The sequence below is a fragment of the Pithys albifrons genome, chromosome 4 (assembly GCF_047495875.1).
Source record: "Pithys albifrons albifrons isolate INPA30051 chromosome 4, PitAlb_v1, whole genome shotgun sequence".
NCBI classification, from domain to species: Eukaryota; Metazoa; Chordata; class Aves; order Passeriformes; family Thamnophilidae; genus Pithys; species Pithys albifrons.
In genome coordinates, this window is record NC_092461.1 from 72,811,614 (window position 1) to 72,828,067 (window position 16,454).

General features: G+C 37.5%; 1 protein-coding gene across 2 annotated transcripts in view; it reads right to left on the reverse strand.

Moving 5' to 3' along the window:
* The window catches only part of ASXL3 (ASXL transcriptional regulator 3), a 131,784-nt gene that overhangs the window by 70,983 nt on the left and 44,347 nt on the right, over window positions 1-16,454 (reverse strand). The window contains exons 1-3 of one of the 2 annotated variants that reach the window (XM_071554593.1): window positions 4,966-4,975; window positions 3,017-3,125; window positions 1,548-1,659 (exon numbers count right to left, since the gene is read on the reverse strand). In XM_071554593.1, the coding sequence (XP_071410694.1) occupies window positions 1,548-1,659; window positions 3,017-3,094 (190 nt within the window). In that variant the 5' untranslated portion in view covers window positions 3,095-3,125; window positions 4,966-4,975. Of the gene's footprint in view, window positions 1-1,547; window positions 1,660-3,016; window positions 3,126-4,965; window positions 4,976-16,454 lie in introns of those variants that run through there. The other variant, XM_071554596.1, reaches the window with a different exon arrangement.

A 16,454-nucleotide genomic window follows, 5' to 3' on the forward strand; every position in this document is an offset into this window, starting at 1 on the left:
ATCTAGGTAAGATAATGCTCTACAAATATTTTAGAATTTTAAATTTTAGCAGCCTGTCTTTTATGTCACCACAAGTGCTAGAATTATTTTTATTACTGTAAACTGTGAAAATACTACACAGCCTTCTCCCAGAAAAAACCCAGCAATTTTCTACTTCTGAAATTATGACACCCTATGTACATCCTAACACTCCTAAATAATTGACCTTTTTTTATGCCATGATTTTTATTTGTTTGTAACAAGTGACATCAACTTTTGCTTTATATTTGTAACTGTATGTACACTGCTTTTTTTCTGCTCTATTCTTATCAACAAATGTTCTGAGTATCAAACAGGAATTGTTAAAGAACTGCAAGCATGTAAGTTCACTTACACATGCAGCATACACTACATGAGCATAAAACCACTGCACATGCAGAGTCTGTTAACTTACAGACATAATAGATCAAAGAAAGTGAAAAAGCAGAAGCCATTTAATAATTCTTGACTTTTGTTTTTCCACAGAGCTTGAAAACTTCACTACTAGATAGGTCCACAACAACCTGTCTTGAATAGTTCTGTTACATCTATCACTGAACTCTTTGTGATTTTCAGTGGGGCTACAGATCAATACTGAAATTGCAGTATCAGTCCTGTACAGGCGCAGCATAGAAGCTGAGTAAGTTACTCAAGATCAAAAAGGAAGTCTGTAGAAGACAACACGAGCTGAGCCTTTCCATGAGTTAGTTGTAAACAGGACACCCTCTCATCATACACGAAGTAAGCCAAAACAGTAGACTGCAGTCCAGCAGTGGCAAAGCTTGTGAAGGGGCAGCAGAAGAGAACTGATCAAGGAAAGGTTTATTTCAGAGGTCCTGGGAAGTTCGACTTCTTTTTTAATAAAACATTCACTTTATAAACATTACATGAGTTTAGTTTTAATAGGAATAATATTCACTTCTGTTACTTACAAGTAATTTTAGGTGACTGACGTTTTCTTTACAACCAATTACCAATTCTCAAAAAGAAAAAATATTTCTAAGGTTGCTATTTTCAAGTTCTTTCAATGTTTCAGTTTGTCACTATCTAGGAGAAAAAAACCCCACAGCATTTGATACTTCAACAACTTTTTATGTCAGGATGGCACACAGGAGAATCGGGAATCTCTGCCTTAAATGAAAAAAATACAAACTTTCGTCCTGCGCAGAACTCCACAGAGGGACCAAGCCCACATGCCCACACTGAAATCAGTGAAATGTCTATCTGCCAACTGCAAGTCTGAAGCACAGTAAAGGCAAATTTAGCTGTGGGCCCAAGAACAAAAAAATTGTAAGCCAAAAAATTACCTACTGAAAACATACCCAACAGCACTAAATTCTTTGTGTTTTAAAACTCTAAGTCAAATAAAGGCACTTGGTGTTCCTGATTTCTTTATAAGGCCAAAAAAGAGTGAGAGTCACTCAAAAAATATATTATTTATACTGCTTGGAAATCACACCACAAAAATCTGAACAACACTTTTTCTTTTCCCAAAATATGCCCTCTAATAGTAAAATTAAAATACCTACCACCATTTTCTTCTCCATTACTATTGTTTGTCTCAGCCATTTCAGTGCCATCTAACTCAGATTCACATCCTAAATCCAATGTTCCATCAGTAGGGCATGTTGATTCTTCTTTCTACAGTTAAAAAAGAAGAAAACTAAAATTAACAGGAAAAAAAATCAATCATGATCCTGCTGCATCTCCGAAAATAGATTACTGCAGTGTACCCTCATGCTTAGATTTGAAAAAAAAAAAAAAAGAATAAAATAAAATTTGTGTGTTACTTCAGAGAGAGCCAAAAAACAGACCTTAATGAAAAAGCTTGCAAACCAAAAGCAAAAAAATTGTTTTGTGAAGTCACAAAATGCTCTTTTTAAAAAGAAAAAAGTCAAATAAAATGCAAAATCTTCCACTTTTTCTTCTTCTTTTTTGGGCTTCTTTGGCTGTTAAAAATTTTGGCTGTTAAAAATCCGAGTTTTCCAGTTGAGTGTCTACAACACTGCAGCAAACCACAAATCCTTTAATGTTTCTTTTCTGCCTTTGCCTGTTTTCTGAATTCAAATAGCTGAAGCAACCTGGAGCTCACAAGCATGGGAGTGATTGCGAATATCTGGAATTGTGCCAAGAATATCTCCTGATTTAAAGAAAAACAACAGCATTTGTTCTAGTGCATTAGGAAACAGAGCTTCTGAAAACTATTAGTTCAATTTCAGGTACAGAATTTTTAGTTATCAGGAGCAGGCAAATCTATATATTTTTATATTTTTATACCCTTACACCAAATACATCTGTCACAAATTACAAAAGATCCTTCCCTCAGCCCCAAATTTCAGTTGATTACATTTGGACTGCCAAGTAGATAATCTCACTTTCTTGTTTCTCATCTCTGCCTCAAATTCCTCCACTCCTATTGTGAAACCCCTCTAAGTTTGATCATGTACACCAAGAAAAAATTTCCACCCACAGAAAACATCATGTTCACAAAAAAAAGAAAAAAATACAAAAAGGAAAAGAAATAAAAATAGTATAAAGGCAAAATTCTATCACTATAATTATACTCCTTCTCAAAAGCAATGATGCAACCTGTAAATTAAAAGCTGATTTATATTAGACTTGCAAATAATTTTTCACTATTCAAAAATCAAACATTAGTACAATTACTTAATGAGAAAGTCAGTGATCCTCTTGAGCTCACAGCTCGTAAAACAAAGGCCTTTCTGTGAACAACTCTGACAAAGCAGCATTTTAGCTAAGCTACATGTTTTTTATACCATGTGCCACATTCAAGAACATGTATATGCTTTCTAGGATAAAACATTCAATGTTTACTTTCATTATAAATCCTTTTAAAAGACATCTGAAAGCAGTTAGAAGGACTATCAGGTCATTTCCCCTAGAAAGAATCTAATCTGTTTACTTTTATATGTATTCAGGCATTCATAAAATGGATTAATAGCTATATGTACATTCCATATACAAAATTTAAACTTACTTTGAGAGCATAGAGTCCTGATTTCCCAGGGATTTTGAAGAATGTTCCATCACCTACACGAGTGTTAGTATGAAGCATGGCATTCAGGCAAGCTAATGGAGAGGTTCCACTGAAAAATAAAATTGTGCAGTCCAAGATTGAGTGCCTCTTGCAAAACTATTCCCTCAGTCTATTTTTTTAAAACTCATGCTTGCCTGTTTTGCTTCCTTTTTTTGCCCCCCCCCCCCTTTTTTTTTAATTCTCTCAACCCTGAAAACATCTACATTACAATAACAGGCCAGTTTCAAACTTAATCATATGCATCTGTCCCCTAGGCTTGAGGCAAAAAGTCTGTGAATTACAATTATGCTTTTCTTCATACAGCAACCAGTTCCACATTCTGAGAAAACTGAAGTCCAAATATTTATGTGAAATTATTTCATAAATAACACCACGGAGCCTCGTTTTTAAAATGTTACAGACAATGTGGCTGCTGCACATGAATGATCAAAACAGTACCAAGTTCAAGGGCAGCTGCATCCCATAGGATGAAACGCAACAAAAGAATAATAAAGAACCCAGAAAGAACACATTTAAAATTAAAAGTGATATATGGTAAAGTCTTCTGGCTTAACATGGTCAGCATGCATTATTATACATAAATATGAACACATTTGTGTCTTTTATGAAGCATTATCTTTTCTAATTAGAGTTGTTTTAGAGATTAAGAGATTGACCTACTGAAGGTAGTAATTGTAATACCATTGTGGAATGCATTTTAAAGGGCTATTAAAAAGAAACACAAAACATTAAGAAAAAAGGAGTATTTGGAGAGAGATGTCTTTGTAGTACAGATAAGTTTACATCAGAAAGAGAAAGCAAATGTTTCTAATCCTAGCTAGATGTATACTATTTCGAAAAGTTGATCTAAAAATGGTGGGGAAGGAGGCAGTCGTAAATTATTTTATTTCATTTTAATTTAAAAATATAAGTACAAGATTTATAGAGATACTATCACATCTTTGTCCCCATTTACTGGCTAATGTACATGGTGTACTAGGGACTGAATCTGAAACTGTGCTTCTTCCCTGGGGTCCCTAGTCTGCACGCATGCTTATCTTTAGCCACGTAAATATATTCCACTTGGTTAAGTGGAACAATGCCTGTGCATTAAATTAAGTATGTTGCTAAGTATTTCACGATTAATTATACACTCAACTACAAACCAGAAACAGGGCTTCAAAGTTCATCAGAGAATACTATTCTTTATTCTGCAGAATTATAACACAACATCCAATATTTGTTGAAAACTGTATGTCTGATCTTTTTTTATAAACATAACTGGACTGAAATTATTGTATTTTGTATGGTGATCTTTTCTGTTGATTTCCATGGCTCTGTTACAAGCAAATTCATTTTTATTGTACATGTATTATTTTAATGGCAAGATCAATAGTGTGGTAATTGGTCTTCCGGTAAAAATTAAACTATAAAATGTCCTCAGGCCAGAAAGTCCTGTCCGTTATAATTTATTTACTATAGGTCACCTAATATATCACATTACTAAATCTAAACTAAAAAATTTCAGGTAAAAATGCTGCTTGTTGATAAACACTTCACATATGTAACAGGCATCTATTTTATGAGTATTCTAAATATGATCACGCAATATGAACATTCTGGAAAGTTTGTTTTGTGTCTTTTTTTTCCCCTAGCAAATAAATCTAATACCACATCTGGTTTTGATTTAATATTGTAACAAAATACAAACCTAAATACGCTAGAAATGAAACAATACTGCTAGTAGTGGGAAACATAAAGAGAGTTCATTGAAATTAACGATTTCTTAGAACACTTTTGTAATATGTAGAATACTTCTCTTTACACATTTTCCCTACTTTGACAAGTAAAGACACAAAGCATTTAATACAGCAGCTATAGTTGTGCAATTTCTCCATATGTTAACATACATAACGTGAAGCCATTTCAACTCTCTCAGTCTTGGATCTTTTTAGTGAAACATTATCACTGTTAAGACTTCCTCTGCAAGATAGAAAGAACTTGCTGACTCTGCACTGGAAGATAAACTCATTATGTCAACAAGAAACAAAACTGCATGCACATATATGCACAATTTGTATCCTTCTATTCTGGAATCTACACTTATTTTTAGATATCATTACCCAATTAAAATGATGCAAGATGAATGAACCCAAAATAGAGGATTTGGCAACTTCTCATGACCACTACTGAGCTCACAGCAGATATCTTAATCTTCAAAGTCTAGACAACTGGCATTTGGACAATAGAAACTACTCTCTGACTTCTTTGCAAAGAAATCCGTATTGGTTACTGAGCCAAGAAGTACTTTAACTACTGCTATACTTGTTTCTTATGGATATCTGCAACTCCTAATGGCATGCAACCAAAGGGTCATAGCCACCCTTCTTGAAAACTGGACTTGGGTATGTCTATAACGAGCACAAAATAAACCACACGTAACACACCCACACACCCAAGTGCAAATGAAGTAATCATCTGGACACTGCGAAGTGGGATTTATTTCAAACTAGCAGATCAAACTGAAGTTTTGTGATGCCCTTTTTAACTGCTATTTTGACCCATGTTAACTAATGACTTGATTATTCTTCTGTCAGCACCGGCATCCTTAAAACACTATATTAAAATTCCCAGATGTTACCCACAACTGATACTGGAAACATTTGCAACACATGCTATCACAACACATGGGACTGTGGTTCAAAAAGCTAGCAATCAGAGATCTCATGATGCAGACTGGAGTCTGAATCATAGAGCACTTTCTGAGAGATCTGTACTACTTATCACATGCCTTCTAAATTTTCCTACAGCCTGAGGACATGTTCCTTCTGCTCAGAGCTCCTGGCAGGTATTAATACAGCAGTCAACGTCTGCCAAATAGAAGGCTAAGTATCTTCAAATATAAAAAATGGCACAACTTGATTTAAGTTCTTAAAACATTCCAAATCAGTTCAACTTTGATTCAGTTAAATGAAGTTGGATGCAATAATATTCTACTTTGCAACTTGATATCTGTGAATTTTAAGAACCACAATATATTTTAAACCAATATGCTGCAAGTTTTATTGCCATGGTCTCCACACAAGGAATATGTTTACCATTTACAGCCTTCAGATGCAGAAGTTTCATACTCTTTATCATCTTTTGGATGAGGCTGCTTTAAACCACTGTAGTATTCTAAAAGTCATTCATACATAGGAGTTACCATCTGTAGCAGTACATATTTCAGATTGATATTCTTCTGCTTGCAAGTTTCTTTTATATACATATACATCTATACACAAGGAGTATACCACCCCCCCCAACATACTTTCAAATAGGTTTAAAAAATGAAAAGTTACTTACTTTCTGTAAAGGTGATGTGATGTTATGATGTTACAACAACCAGGAAAGAGAAGAAAACAAGGAAAGAGAAGAAAATCAAAAAACAACACTCATTAGCCTTCCAGTATAAAAATTGCTAATACAGTTTGATCATTTAAAAAACATCAGGCATTTCAATGTTTCATAAATTCCATTTCCAAAATCACCATAAGTTGATAGTATTCAGCACATCCCTTCAAAACCCCTGTACTTTAGTAAACCACCCCCAACTCTCCCAGTCAAAAATATCGCCAACATTTTGCGATTCTGGGCTCCCTCTTCTGGTCACGCAGCCAATGTTACCTAAATCGAAATGCCAGACTACAGTTTTCACACACGACCTCTGCAAAAACATGTAGGGGAAGTACACATTTCAGTTATTTCCTCCTCTGCCATCCTCCCCTGAAGCCTACAAAAATCTGTAAAAACACCAGCAAAAACACTACTTATTTTTATATAGTAAATTTCTTGTAAACCTCTTGATAGTTTTGTCAGAAAAACTCTGAAAATTTCTATGGTTATACTTCCAGTTTTAATGGTCTTTGCTAGACTGCTTGTCAAGAGACAAAAATGGCAATCTTGGCCCAAAAAAGTTTCAAATATGGAAAATAAAAAGACTAAAGCTAATTTGTCTAGGCAAAATAGCATGGCAGACCATAAAAGTTCCCCAACATGCAGAGGGAGCCCCTCGGGTCCTGCAAGCAAGGCAGCATTTCAGCCACTCAGCCCCACTGTATGTGGAGTAACCTCCCCTTCCTGATATGTTGCCAAATCTAATGACAACTGCCATAAGAGGAGCGCTTAGGTATTGTAAATTGTTCTCTATTTATTTGTTTGATATAATCTGCTCATTTTATACTGACTCATAAATAGTCACAAGGGAGCAACAATTTTTACACACTACTGGAAAAAAAGTAAAACCAAAAGGCTTCAGAACTAATTTGTGACTTGAAGTCACACAGAATAAAATATGTTTATAATGAATGTAAGCTAAACCAGTCTCAGAGTGGTAACAGAAAGAAAATAAAACCTATGAGGAAGGCCGTAGAAAACCCATTTGTGTGGCACAGTAAACAGAAAAGTAAAAGAAGGCATAATTGTTATTTTCCAGAAACATGTAAAAGGCTTTTGAAGTTAATTGAGATAAATGTTCTTCATGGCCACTGGGGGAAGAAAAAGAAAGTTCACAGATAGTCTAAAAGTGTGAATGCAGCTGTTGATGTTTTAATCAACACCAGAACCAAGCAGGGGAGTTTGTAAAATGACCTAACTGAGAAGCTCATATCCACACTGTTCTGGCTGGTGCATAGATGAGAACCTGTCCCAGTGTTTGCATTGAATGATCTCTTGAGCATGCATTCAGCATTGTAACCTATGATGTTTCATCTCTTCAATAAATCAAGTCTTCTTAAGACTGAGGTCAATCACACACCCTAAGTACACTTTTCCCAACATATACAGCAGCTGCAAATGCTGGAAAATTGACTAGATGTCTAGACTTGCATTGCTTGCTGAAGTGCTCCATAGGGCACTGCGTGAAGCACTGGATGCCCAGTGTGATGAAGCCATGTTTGGCTTCTACTTAGCAGCTTTTCCCCACAATCTTCACAGAGCTGTGTGCTCTTCGTCTTGCTGTCAAGTGCCAGCAAAAGTCCCAACTTGCCTTACAAGATTATAGCCATGACCTAGCTTATGAATGACACACAAAACCACCAGGAACCTAAGCAGCTATATCAAGACAAGACAGCTGCCTTATCTGAAGAAGACAAGCAAACTGCTGCCAACCAGTCTAGAGCTGCTCTCTTCCCACAGCCATCCCTGACTGAGCTGAAGTGCTGGTGCAGCAGCAGTTAGTGTTGGGGCCAAGGCAAGGTCTTCCAGCCTGAACTCAGAAGGAATACCCAGGAGAGGTTCAGTGAAGTAAAGTCTGAAAAAGACCTGGACATTTTACTATATTCAAATGGCACAGGATCCTTCCCTTGGCACTGAGGGAAATACAGAGCACAGGTAAACAGAAAAAAATCCTGCTAAGTGCAAGAGTTCCTGCCAATCACCTACAAGTTTTTCAAGCAATAAAAGTTTCAAATAAACCAGCCAGTTGAGCCTGGCTGGACATCACATGCCAACCAAAGCTGCTCTATCACTCCCCTCTTTAACTAGATAGGAGAAAGAAAATATAAGGAAAGGCTTATGAGTCAAGATAAGGACAGGGAAAGATCGCTCAGCAATTACCGAATTACTGTCATGGGCAAAACAGACTCAACCTGCGGAAATTAGTTGAGTTTATCACCAATCAAATCAGAACAGGATAACGCAAAATATAATGAGACCTTAAAACACATTCCCTCCACCCTTTCTTTCTGGGCTTAACTTCACTCATGATTTTCTCTACCTCTCTCGCAGCAGCAGGGGGTGATGGGGAGTGGGGGCTGTGTCCACTTGATCACACCTTCTCTCTGCCTCTCCTTCCTCCTCAGGGGGAGGACTCCTTGTACTCTGCCCCTGCTCCAGAGTGGGTCAATTCCATGAAGTGCAGTCCTTCAAAACAGGATGCTTCATCATGTGTCCCCCACAGAATCACAAGTCCTACCAGCAAACCTCTAGCGTGGGTTCCTCTCTCCGTGGGTCCAAGGGCACTGGCAGGAGCCTGCTCCAGCACCGGCTTCCCATGAAGTCACAGCCTCCTTCGGGCATCCAGCCTGGAGTCCTTCATAAGCTGCAGGTGGATCTGCACCACTGTGGACCTCCACGGGCTTCAGGGGAACAGCCTGACTCACCAAGGTCTTTACCACAGGCTGCAGGGGAATCTGCTCCAGTGACTGGAACACCTCCTCCCCCTACTTCTTCACTGACCTTTGTGTCTGCAGAGTTGCTCCTCTCACGTGTTCTCACTGCTCTCTTGAGGTGCTATTACTGTTGTGAAGAACTTCTTTTCCCTCTTCTTAACTCAGTTATCCCAGAGGCACTACCACTGTTGCTGATGGGTTCTACTCTGGGTTCTAGTGGGTCCAACTTGGAGCCAGCTGGCATTGGCTCTTTAGAACATGGGGAAACCTTCTGGCAGCTACTCACACAAGCCAGCCCTGTAGCTCCCCCAACTACCAAAACCTGGCCATGCAATCCCAAAACACACAGGAAGACAGCAAGCAGTATATTTGCTTTTTTAGCCAATGTTAAATACAGACTATGTATTCCAGGTACAGTTTCATTCAGCCATCCTTCTTTCAACAGGAAAATCATAGACTAAACATGTTAATCCCAACTAAACCAATTTAAACTTTCAAACAGGAAATCTAATTTGAACAATCAATTAAAATCTCGCTTTTGATTTTTTCCATTTATTTTCCTACTGTAAGGTAGGAAAATTCATACATTGCTTAAAATGGTTAAAATACCCCAATCTGCCAACAAATACAGCTTTAATGTCATGGGCGTTTTTGATAATTTGGAGACTACAAATACATCCAGCAATTATCTAACTTAACATACAGAAATTAATCCAGGTTGTATTTTCTGATGTTAAATTAGCAATGACATCTTATTTACTAAATCATTATAAGTGTACTTATTTCTGTGAAATCACTTTTGGAAAGAAACTGGAATTTGATTAAGAAATTGGCTTTTTAACGCTGAATGAAAATATACTAGATGTGTTAGATACAAAAGGAAAAAAGAGAGGCTCTCCAAAATATCACATATCCAATATAATTTACTAAACAATAGAACCACCACTTAATATATGGGTAGTAGGTAACTAGGGAACCATCTACTATTTCTATATTTACAGACTAGTGAAACTGTAGAGCTGGAAGATATCAGCCTCTCACACAAAGTACTTATTCATAAATTGGAACAAGAAAAAAGCATTTTCCTTTTTGAGCTTCCAAATGGCTTTGTAATTTTAAAGGGACTACTAATGAGAACTACAGAAAATACTCCTGATACCTACAGTTGATGTGACTGTCTAAACTATTTATCTTATGAAGTCAACCATTTAAATAATAAATAGAGTAATAATAAATAAAGTCTTAACCCTTAAGTTATTTGCTAAAGTTTTATAGGAATTGAAGTACCTACAGCTTGAATACTATTTATACAGTTTGAATAAATTATACTTAAGATTTATTTCTAATATAAGCTCTCCCTTTCAGATCTTTAAATGCACTTTAAAGGATTAAATTAAATTTCTTAACATAATTATGTAATTTTTTAAGTTTATTTTTAATCAATTTTATCCATGTTAGCCAAAATTTGTATCAGTTTTGTTCTCATTTTGGCAGCACCCAAGAAAATTCTTACATTTCTGGTCCTACTTATGCTTCACACATGGTATCCGCCTTGAGCAGAGCTAATAAGCCAGGCTATCAGGCAACAAGACAGACTAGAACAGTTCATTTGCCTATAGTCTCAAAAAATGCAAACAACTACCAAAAGATGGCAGGGGAAAAGAGCCCTTATATGTACTACTAATACTCAACCTTCAAATAGATTTCTTACTTTTCTAAATCAGATGAAGATAGAGGTAAGATTATTACCAGTATGATGGAAAAATCAAGGACCAGTATAGACATGCTGTAACATAACACATCATTATAGGTACCCAATGTCTGTCTCAAAAGCTAGCAGGACTTACCTACCAGTCTTCACTGAAGTCAACCAAAGCAGTGAACCCCAAATATGTAAAGCAGAAGAACCTAGTCATGAACTTGAACTCTGCCCTTTGCAGCTTGTGAGGGAGTTACAAGCAGCTGGAATCACAGTTGACTAAAGTGATAATTCAATAAGAAACTGAACTTTTCAGTGTCCTTCAAATGTAAAATAATTTGAAGCAATACTGTAGAGAAGCTCAACATGGATCTTAAATTCAAGGTAGGTATCATGAAAGGATACTTTTCTTTTTTGCTGTTCTTAGCAGAAAATCTCATTCACAAATGCATCAAAGTTCAGTTTTACATTTTCAACTGACCAAAACTGGAATCAGGGAAAGATTTGGAAGAGAAGCTGCTTTCACAGCACTAACAGGTGTTCTCAGTCTTACCAGACCACCTTTGAAGCATTAAACAACACTGTCTCTCCTTGGAAGAGAGACATACAAAAATTATTTTAAAGTCTTCTGTGAAATATATACATAATAAACAAATACTGGAAATTACACCACTACCATTAAAACCTATTTCTATTACTTCTAGGATCCTCCTGCATGAAGCAATCTCCCTCTGGGCCTTTTGTACATCTACACACAGTCACTGTGTGCAGTGATTACATGGCATTAGCACATACAACAAAGCCCAAAGGTAATAAACCTTTAGCCATCTGTCGTCATAGAAAAACTGAGGAGGACAATGAATGAAACTGCAAGCTGAAGGCAAACATGACAGAAAGAAAGGAGGTGCTGGTATGAAAATGTTATTTTGATTCTTTGCTGAAGAGTTTGCCAGACAGTCTGCATTCACCCACAGTCAGTCACAAATAACTTAACTGACCACACAATCTAAGGATGTTTCTTGGAAAGCAAAGCTCTCATACATGACTACCCATAAATTTTTATTCTAATTCCCTCTCTGTAGCCACAAATTTGGCTCAGTTTTGCAAATGATGGCATCGACTTACAAGGGTTTTTTGCCTCTTAGCTGTATTGCAGCACTATTACATACCTGATTTCTTTTTTTCCTTCAGTAAAGATTATTGAAAACACATCTGATCCTGCCCTCTGCTCTGTGCAATGCTCTTTCATAGACATTTTAATCAAGTTCAGCATTTTCACCCTTACTTTTAGAGCATTCAGTAGTCTGAGGCCACAGTAGATGAAGTTCTGATACCCTACAACACTGATAATGAATCTTTTTGTTATCTAGAGTAAAGCATATGTTATCTCATGGTGCTGGCAGCCTGAGAAAACTTCTGATGATGTCAAATCTGGTGACAATAGCCACAGTAATGTTCCAGAAGAACAGAACAAATGGAGTTCATCTCTGGTGAAAATGGAGCTTTATCACAATTTTTCCAAGGCTATGAAATGAAAAGCCCTGGGAACAAAAGTTCATCACAAATCTCAGTACCCTTAAACCGGTAAGGCTTCCTCTTTTTTTTAATAGCTTTCTCTCCGAAGAAAGACTTTATTTACAAAAGTTCCAGAACCTGTGCGAAATGAAAGTGTTCCTGAACAGAATTTTATGGAGCAACTGTCATGGATTTTCCCCTGAAAATATTTATAATGTGTCTGAAAACAAGATGCCAGTAGTATAGTAGGTAAATTTGAGAAGGAAAAAAAAAACCCAACACAAACCTATCACACCGATGCCGCATGATATACTACAGACTGGAAGATACTGACAAATTTTCCTGAAATTTAAATAACTCTACCTAATAATTTTGTTGCTTACCTTTGCCCTTTGCCAGCCATGCCTCTGAGTAAGTCTCTCTGAATACTTTGAATGCTCTAAAAAGTATGCTTGAGACACCATGACACCTCTTTAAATGATATTCACATATGGCAACAAGCATTCCTCAACCAGAAAGGAAATGAGAATACAAGTTTTATAGAGACTGTTTACACTTTCCTGTGTTCCTTAACACCTGGGAAAACCCAAGGTTTTTCTTCTCTGTGAAGAAAAATCTCAAAGAAAGGATACACGTAAATGCGTCTCTGCACTTTTGAGTCCTCACCACTTCATTAGATGTAGTACAAATAATACAAGTAAAAAAGCAATGCTAACAAAAAAAAGGGCATTTTGAACATGCTTTTGAAAGACACAGGCAAAGATTAAAGAGTACCTTTTGAAATCACCCCAGAAGAAAAATGTTTCAGAAAGAAAACTACCCCAAAAGAACAAGAAATCAGGATGTGTCAGATAGTCATGACAGCTAAGGTGTCCCCTGGACTGAGAACAGCCTCCTCATTCAACACCACTTAGAAGAAATTATTTGATTTTTTTGGTGTAACAAATTCTTATACTGGTCAAATAATACTGTTCTCTCTGATAGCTATTCCCCATTCAAAAATGTATGTTTTTTTTCTTTTTTCTTTTATAAAATATTTCCTTTTAATAGTTTTAATTGATTTCATTAAAAAGCAGTAGTAGATTTTTCATTTTCTACTCCAGTATCAATGATCACTATGAAGCACAAAACTATAAAGAAAAGGAAAAAAAATGAATTCCTGCCACATTAAAGGAATTCTGGAGTAGAGGTTAAAAAATGGCTTTCTTACAGAAACCGTGGGTTTTATATATACGATGTCTTATTTTAGTATCAGATTTCACAGACCCCTGTGGGCTTTAAATACATATGTTTAGAAAAATGAAGTAATGACTGTGCTACAGTCAAAAATGTAATAAACCCAAGAAAAACATTGCCACAAAATGTGCAATGTATAAAATGAAAAATAACACCCCACCCTTCCAAATATTCTTGGCTTCAAGGTGGGTGAAGCTTATTCCTCAAAAAAAAAGAGAAGTTAAGGTGGAAAGCAAGCAACTGTGCTAAACAGGACATAGTCAGTAATCACCCTTTTGGCTGCTAAAATTTAATCAAGCTACACCAGGACTTCTATGAATTTATCCCAAGTTCTTTTGTTTAATTTGGCTTTTTAATTGGCCATTCTCCACAACTTTTGCTGTAGAGTTTTAAGAATATCTTGTCTGTGTGTATATGTGTTACTGATACACAACACATGAGTCAAATGCAAAATAAAAAATATAACCCACCCTTGCAAAAAAAAAAAAAGTTACAGCTATTTTTAAGAACATTCAGCTCCACCAAGGTTCACACACTAATATAATTTGCACTGGGAGGAACTTCCAGAAGTTACCTAGTCCAAGTCCAACCTTCTGCTCAAAGCAGAACCACTTGGATCTGGGCCTCGTCCACTCAAGTTTTGTACAATCTCCAAGAATGAAAACTTCACAGCCTCCCTGGACAACCTTCCTCCTGTGCTTAACTGCTCTCACTGGAAAAGTATTTTTCGTAGTACCAAATCTGAACTTTTAATATCCCATGTTCCATGATACATGTTGTGTCTGCTGCCTCTCATTCTTTGCTTCTCATGCTGTCACTACGCAACCTCCAAGAAAAGCCTGGCTCTGTAACCTCTACATCCTCTCACTACTGAGCAGTGGAGTGCCATGGGATCCCCCTGAGGCTTCTCTTCTCCTGTGTGAACAAGCTCAGGCCTCAGCCTTTCCTTGTACATCATATACTCTAACCTCCAGCCACCTTGGTGAACCTCTGCTGGACTCACTTTGATATATCAATCTCTTTCCTGGACTAGGGCACCCAAAACCAGCCATGGTTCTCCAAATGGGGTCTCACAAGTGCTGAAAGGGAAGGATCAGTTCACTTGACCAACTGTTGGCCACACTCGTGCTAACACAGCCCAACATGGGCCTGCCCTTCTTTGCTGCAAGGGCACACTGATGGAGTCATGTATGCCTTGTTAGCCGCCAGGACTCCCAGGTCATTTTCTGCAAAGTTGATTCCTGGCCTGTTAGCCCCTAACCTATACCACTACATAGATCACTATGTTCCTGCTAGAGAAGTTTGCTCTTGCCTTTGTTGAGTTTTATGAGGTTCCTCTTGGCACAATTCTCTGCTGTCTTAATACCTCTGAACATCAGCCCAGTCTTCCAGTATACCAACTGCTTCCTCCAAACTTGTGGATGTGTTGAATATCTGTCTCATTATTTTGGTTTTTAATAGCAATATTCAACAATAACAGTCTCAGTATCATGATCTGAGCAACACTGCTTATTAACTGGTTACCAAGTGGAGTTAGCATGTTTGATTAAATCCCTTTGGGGCCTGCAATCCAGTCAAATTGCCATTTACCTTATTGTCCACCTACTGAGTTCCTATTTCACCAATTTGACTGTGAAGATACTAGTGGAAATCATGTCAATGATCTTGCTAAAGTCAAGGTAAAAAGCATCTACTGCTGTCCTCTCATGCACAGAACCAGTCATCTGAACACAGAAGGTGAAGAGACCAGTCAGGCATGATTTGCCCTTTCTCATTCATATCAGCTTTCTGCCACACTTCCTTGACTTTTTGTGCATTAGAATGGGCCATTCTCATTTATCAGGGAAGATAAAACATATTTCCTGGGCCCTTTTGTCCATAATTTGATGATCAGCTGTGGCCAAGATGGTCTTCAACATCTTCACATCTTCAATCAGTTTTGACTTGTTCACATCTAATAAGACTAGGACAGCACATCCCCTAGTTGGCTCATCAATCACCTGCATCAAGAAATAGACTTCCAGGAATGTCCTGGCTTGCTTGCATCCCTCCTGACTCCCATGGTCTGCAATATTTGCAAGATGCCCAGTAGTAACTTAAAGACCTCATCTACTTCTTGGCCAGACAGCAGATGTTTACCACAACATTACTCATATGTTCTGCCTGCAGGCTCTGTACTTCTTTCGAGGCAAAGCATTGTGCACTCCCACCCCTCCTTTACGTGCACTGCCTCACTTTTCCAGCTGGATCCATCCATCTATCTACAGCAGCACCCTGTTTTGTGCACTATCTCCCAGTGTCTTAGTAATTCTAAGGTGCTCTGAAAGTGCGCAGAGACTTGCAATTCCTTCTGTTTGTTTCCCATGTTTATTTGACACCTGAAATGGAGACCCCAGGCATACTGCCTGCCTAAAGAAAGTGCAAGGTTTCTTCCATCATGTTGTTGTTCCCTGGACACTTCCCTGATGCTCCCCACACTTTCACTTTTCTTGAAATTGCACCAACCCTCACATTAAGTAGCTACATCAAAGCCCTTCAAAAAAGGTGACTGAGACTGTCAGCACAGAATCTCATGAATCTTGCCCTGTTCAACAATCCTTATTCCTCAAAGAGGGTACCATAGCTTTCCCTGTGACACTAGTCATGCAGCTACTTTGACCTGACGGATGTGTTCTCTGACACCTAAGCATTTTCACCTCACTGGGAGGACTGAGAAAAACACCACCTGGACATTTATGCTCCTCACCCTTGCCCCCAGGGCTCTGCAGTCACTTTTAACATACCTGGGGTCACCCCAGGA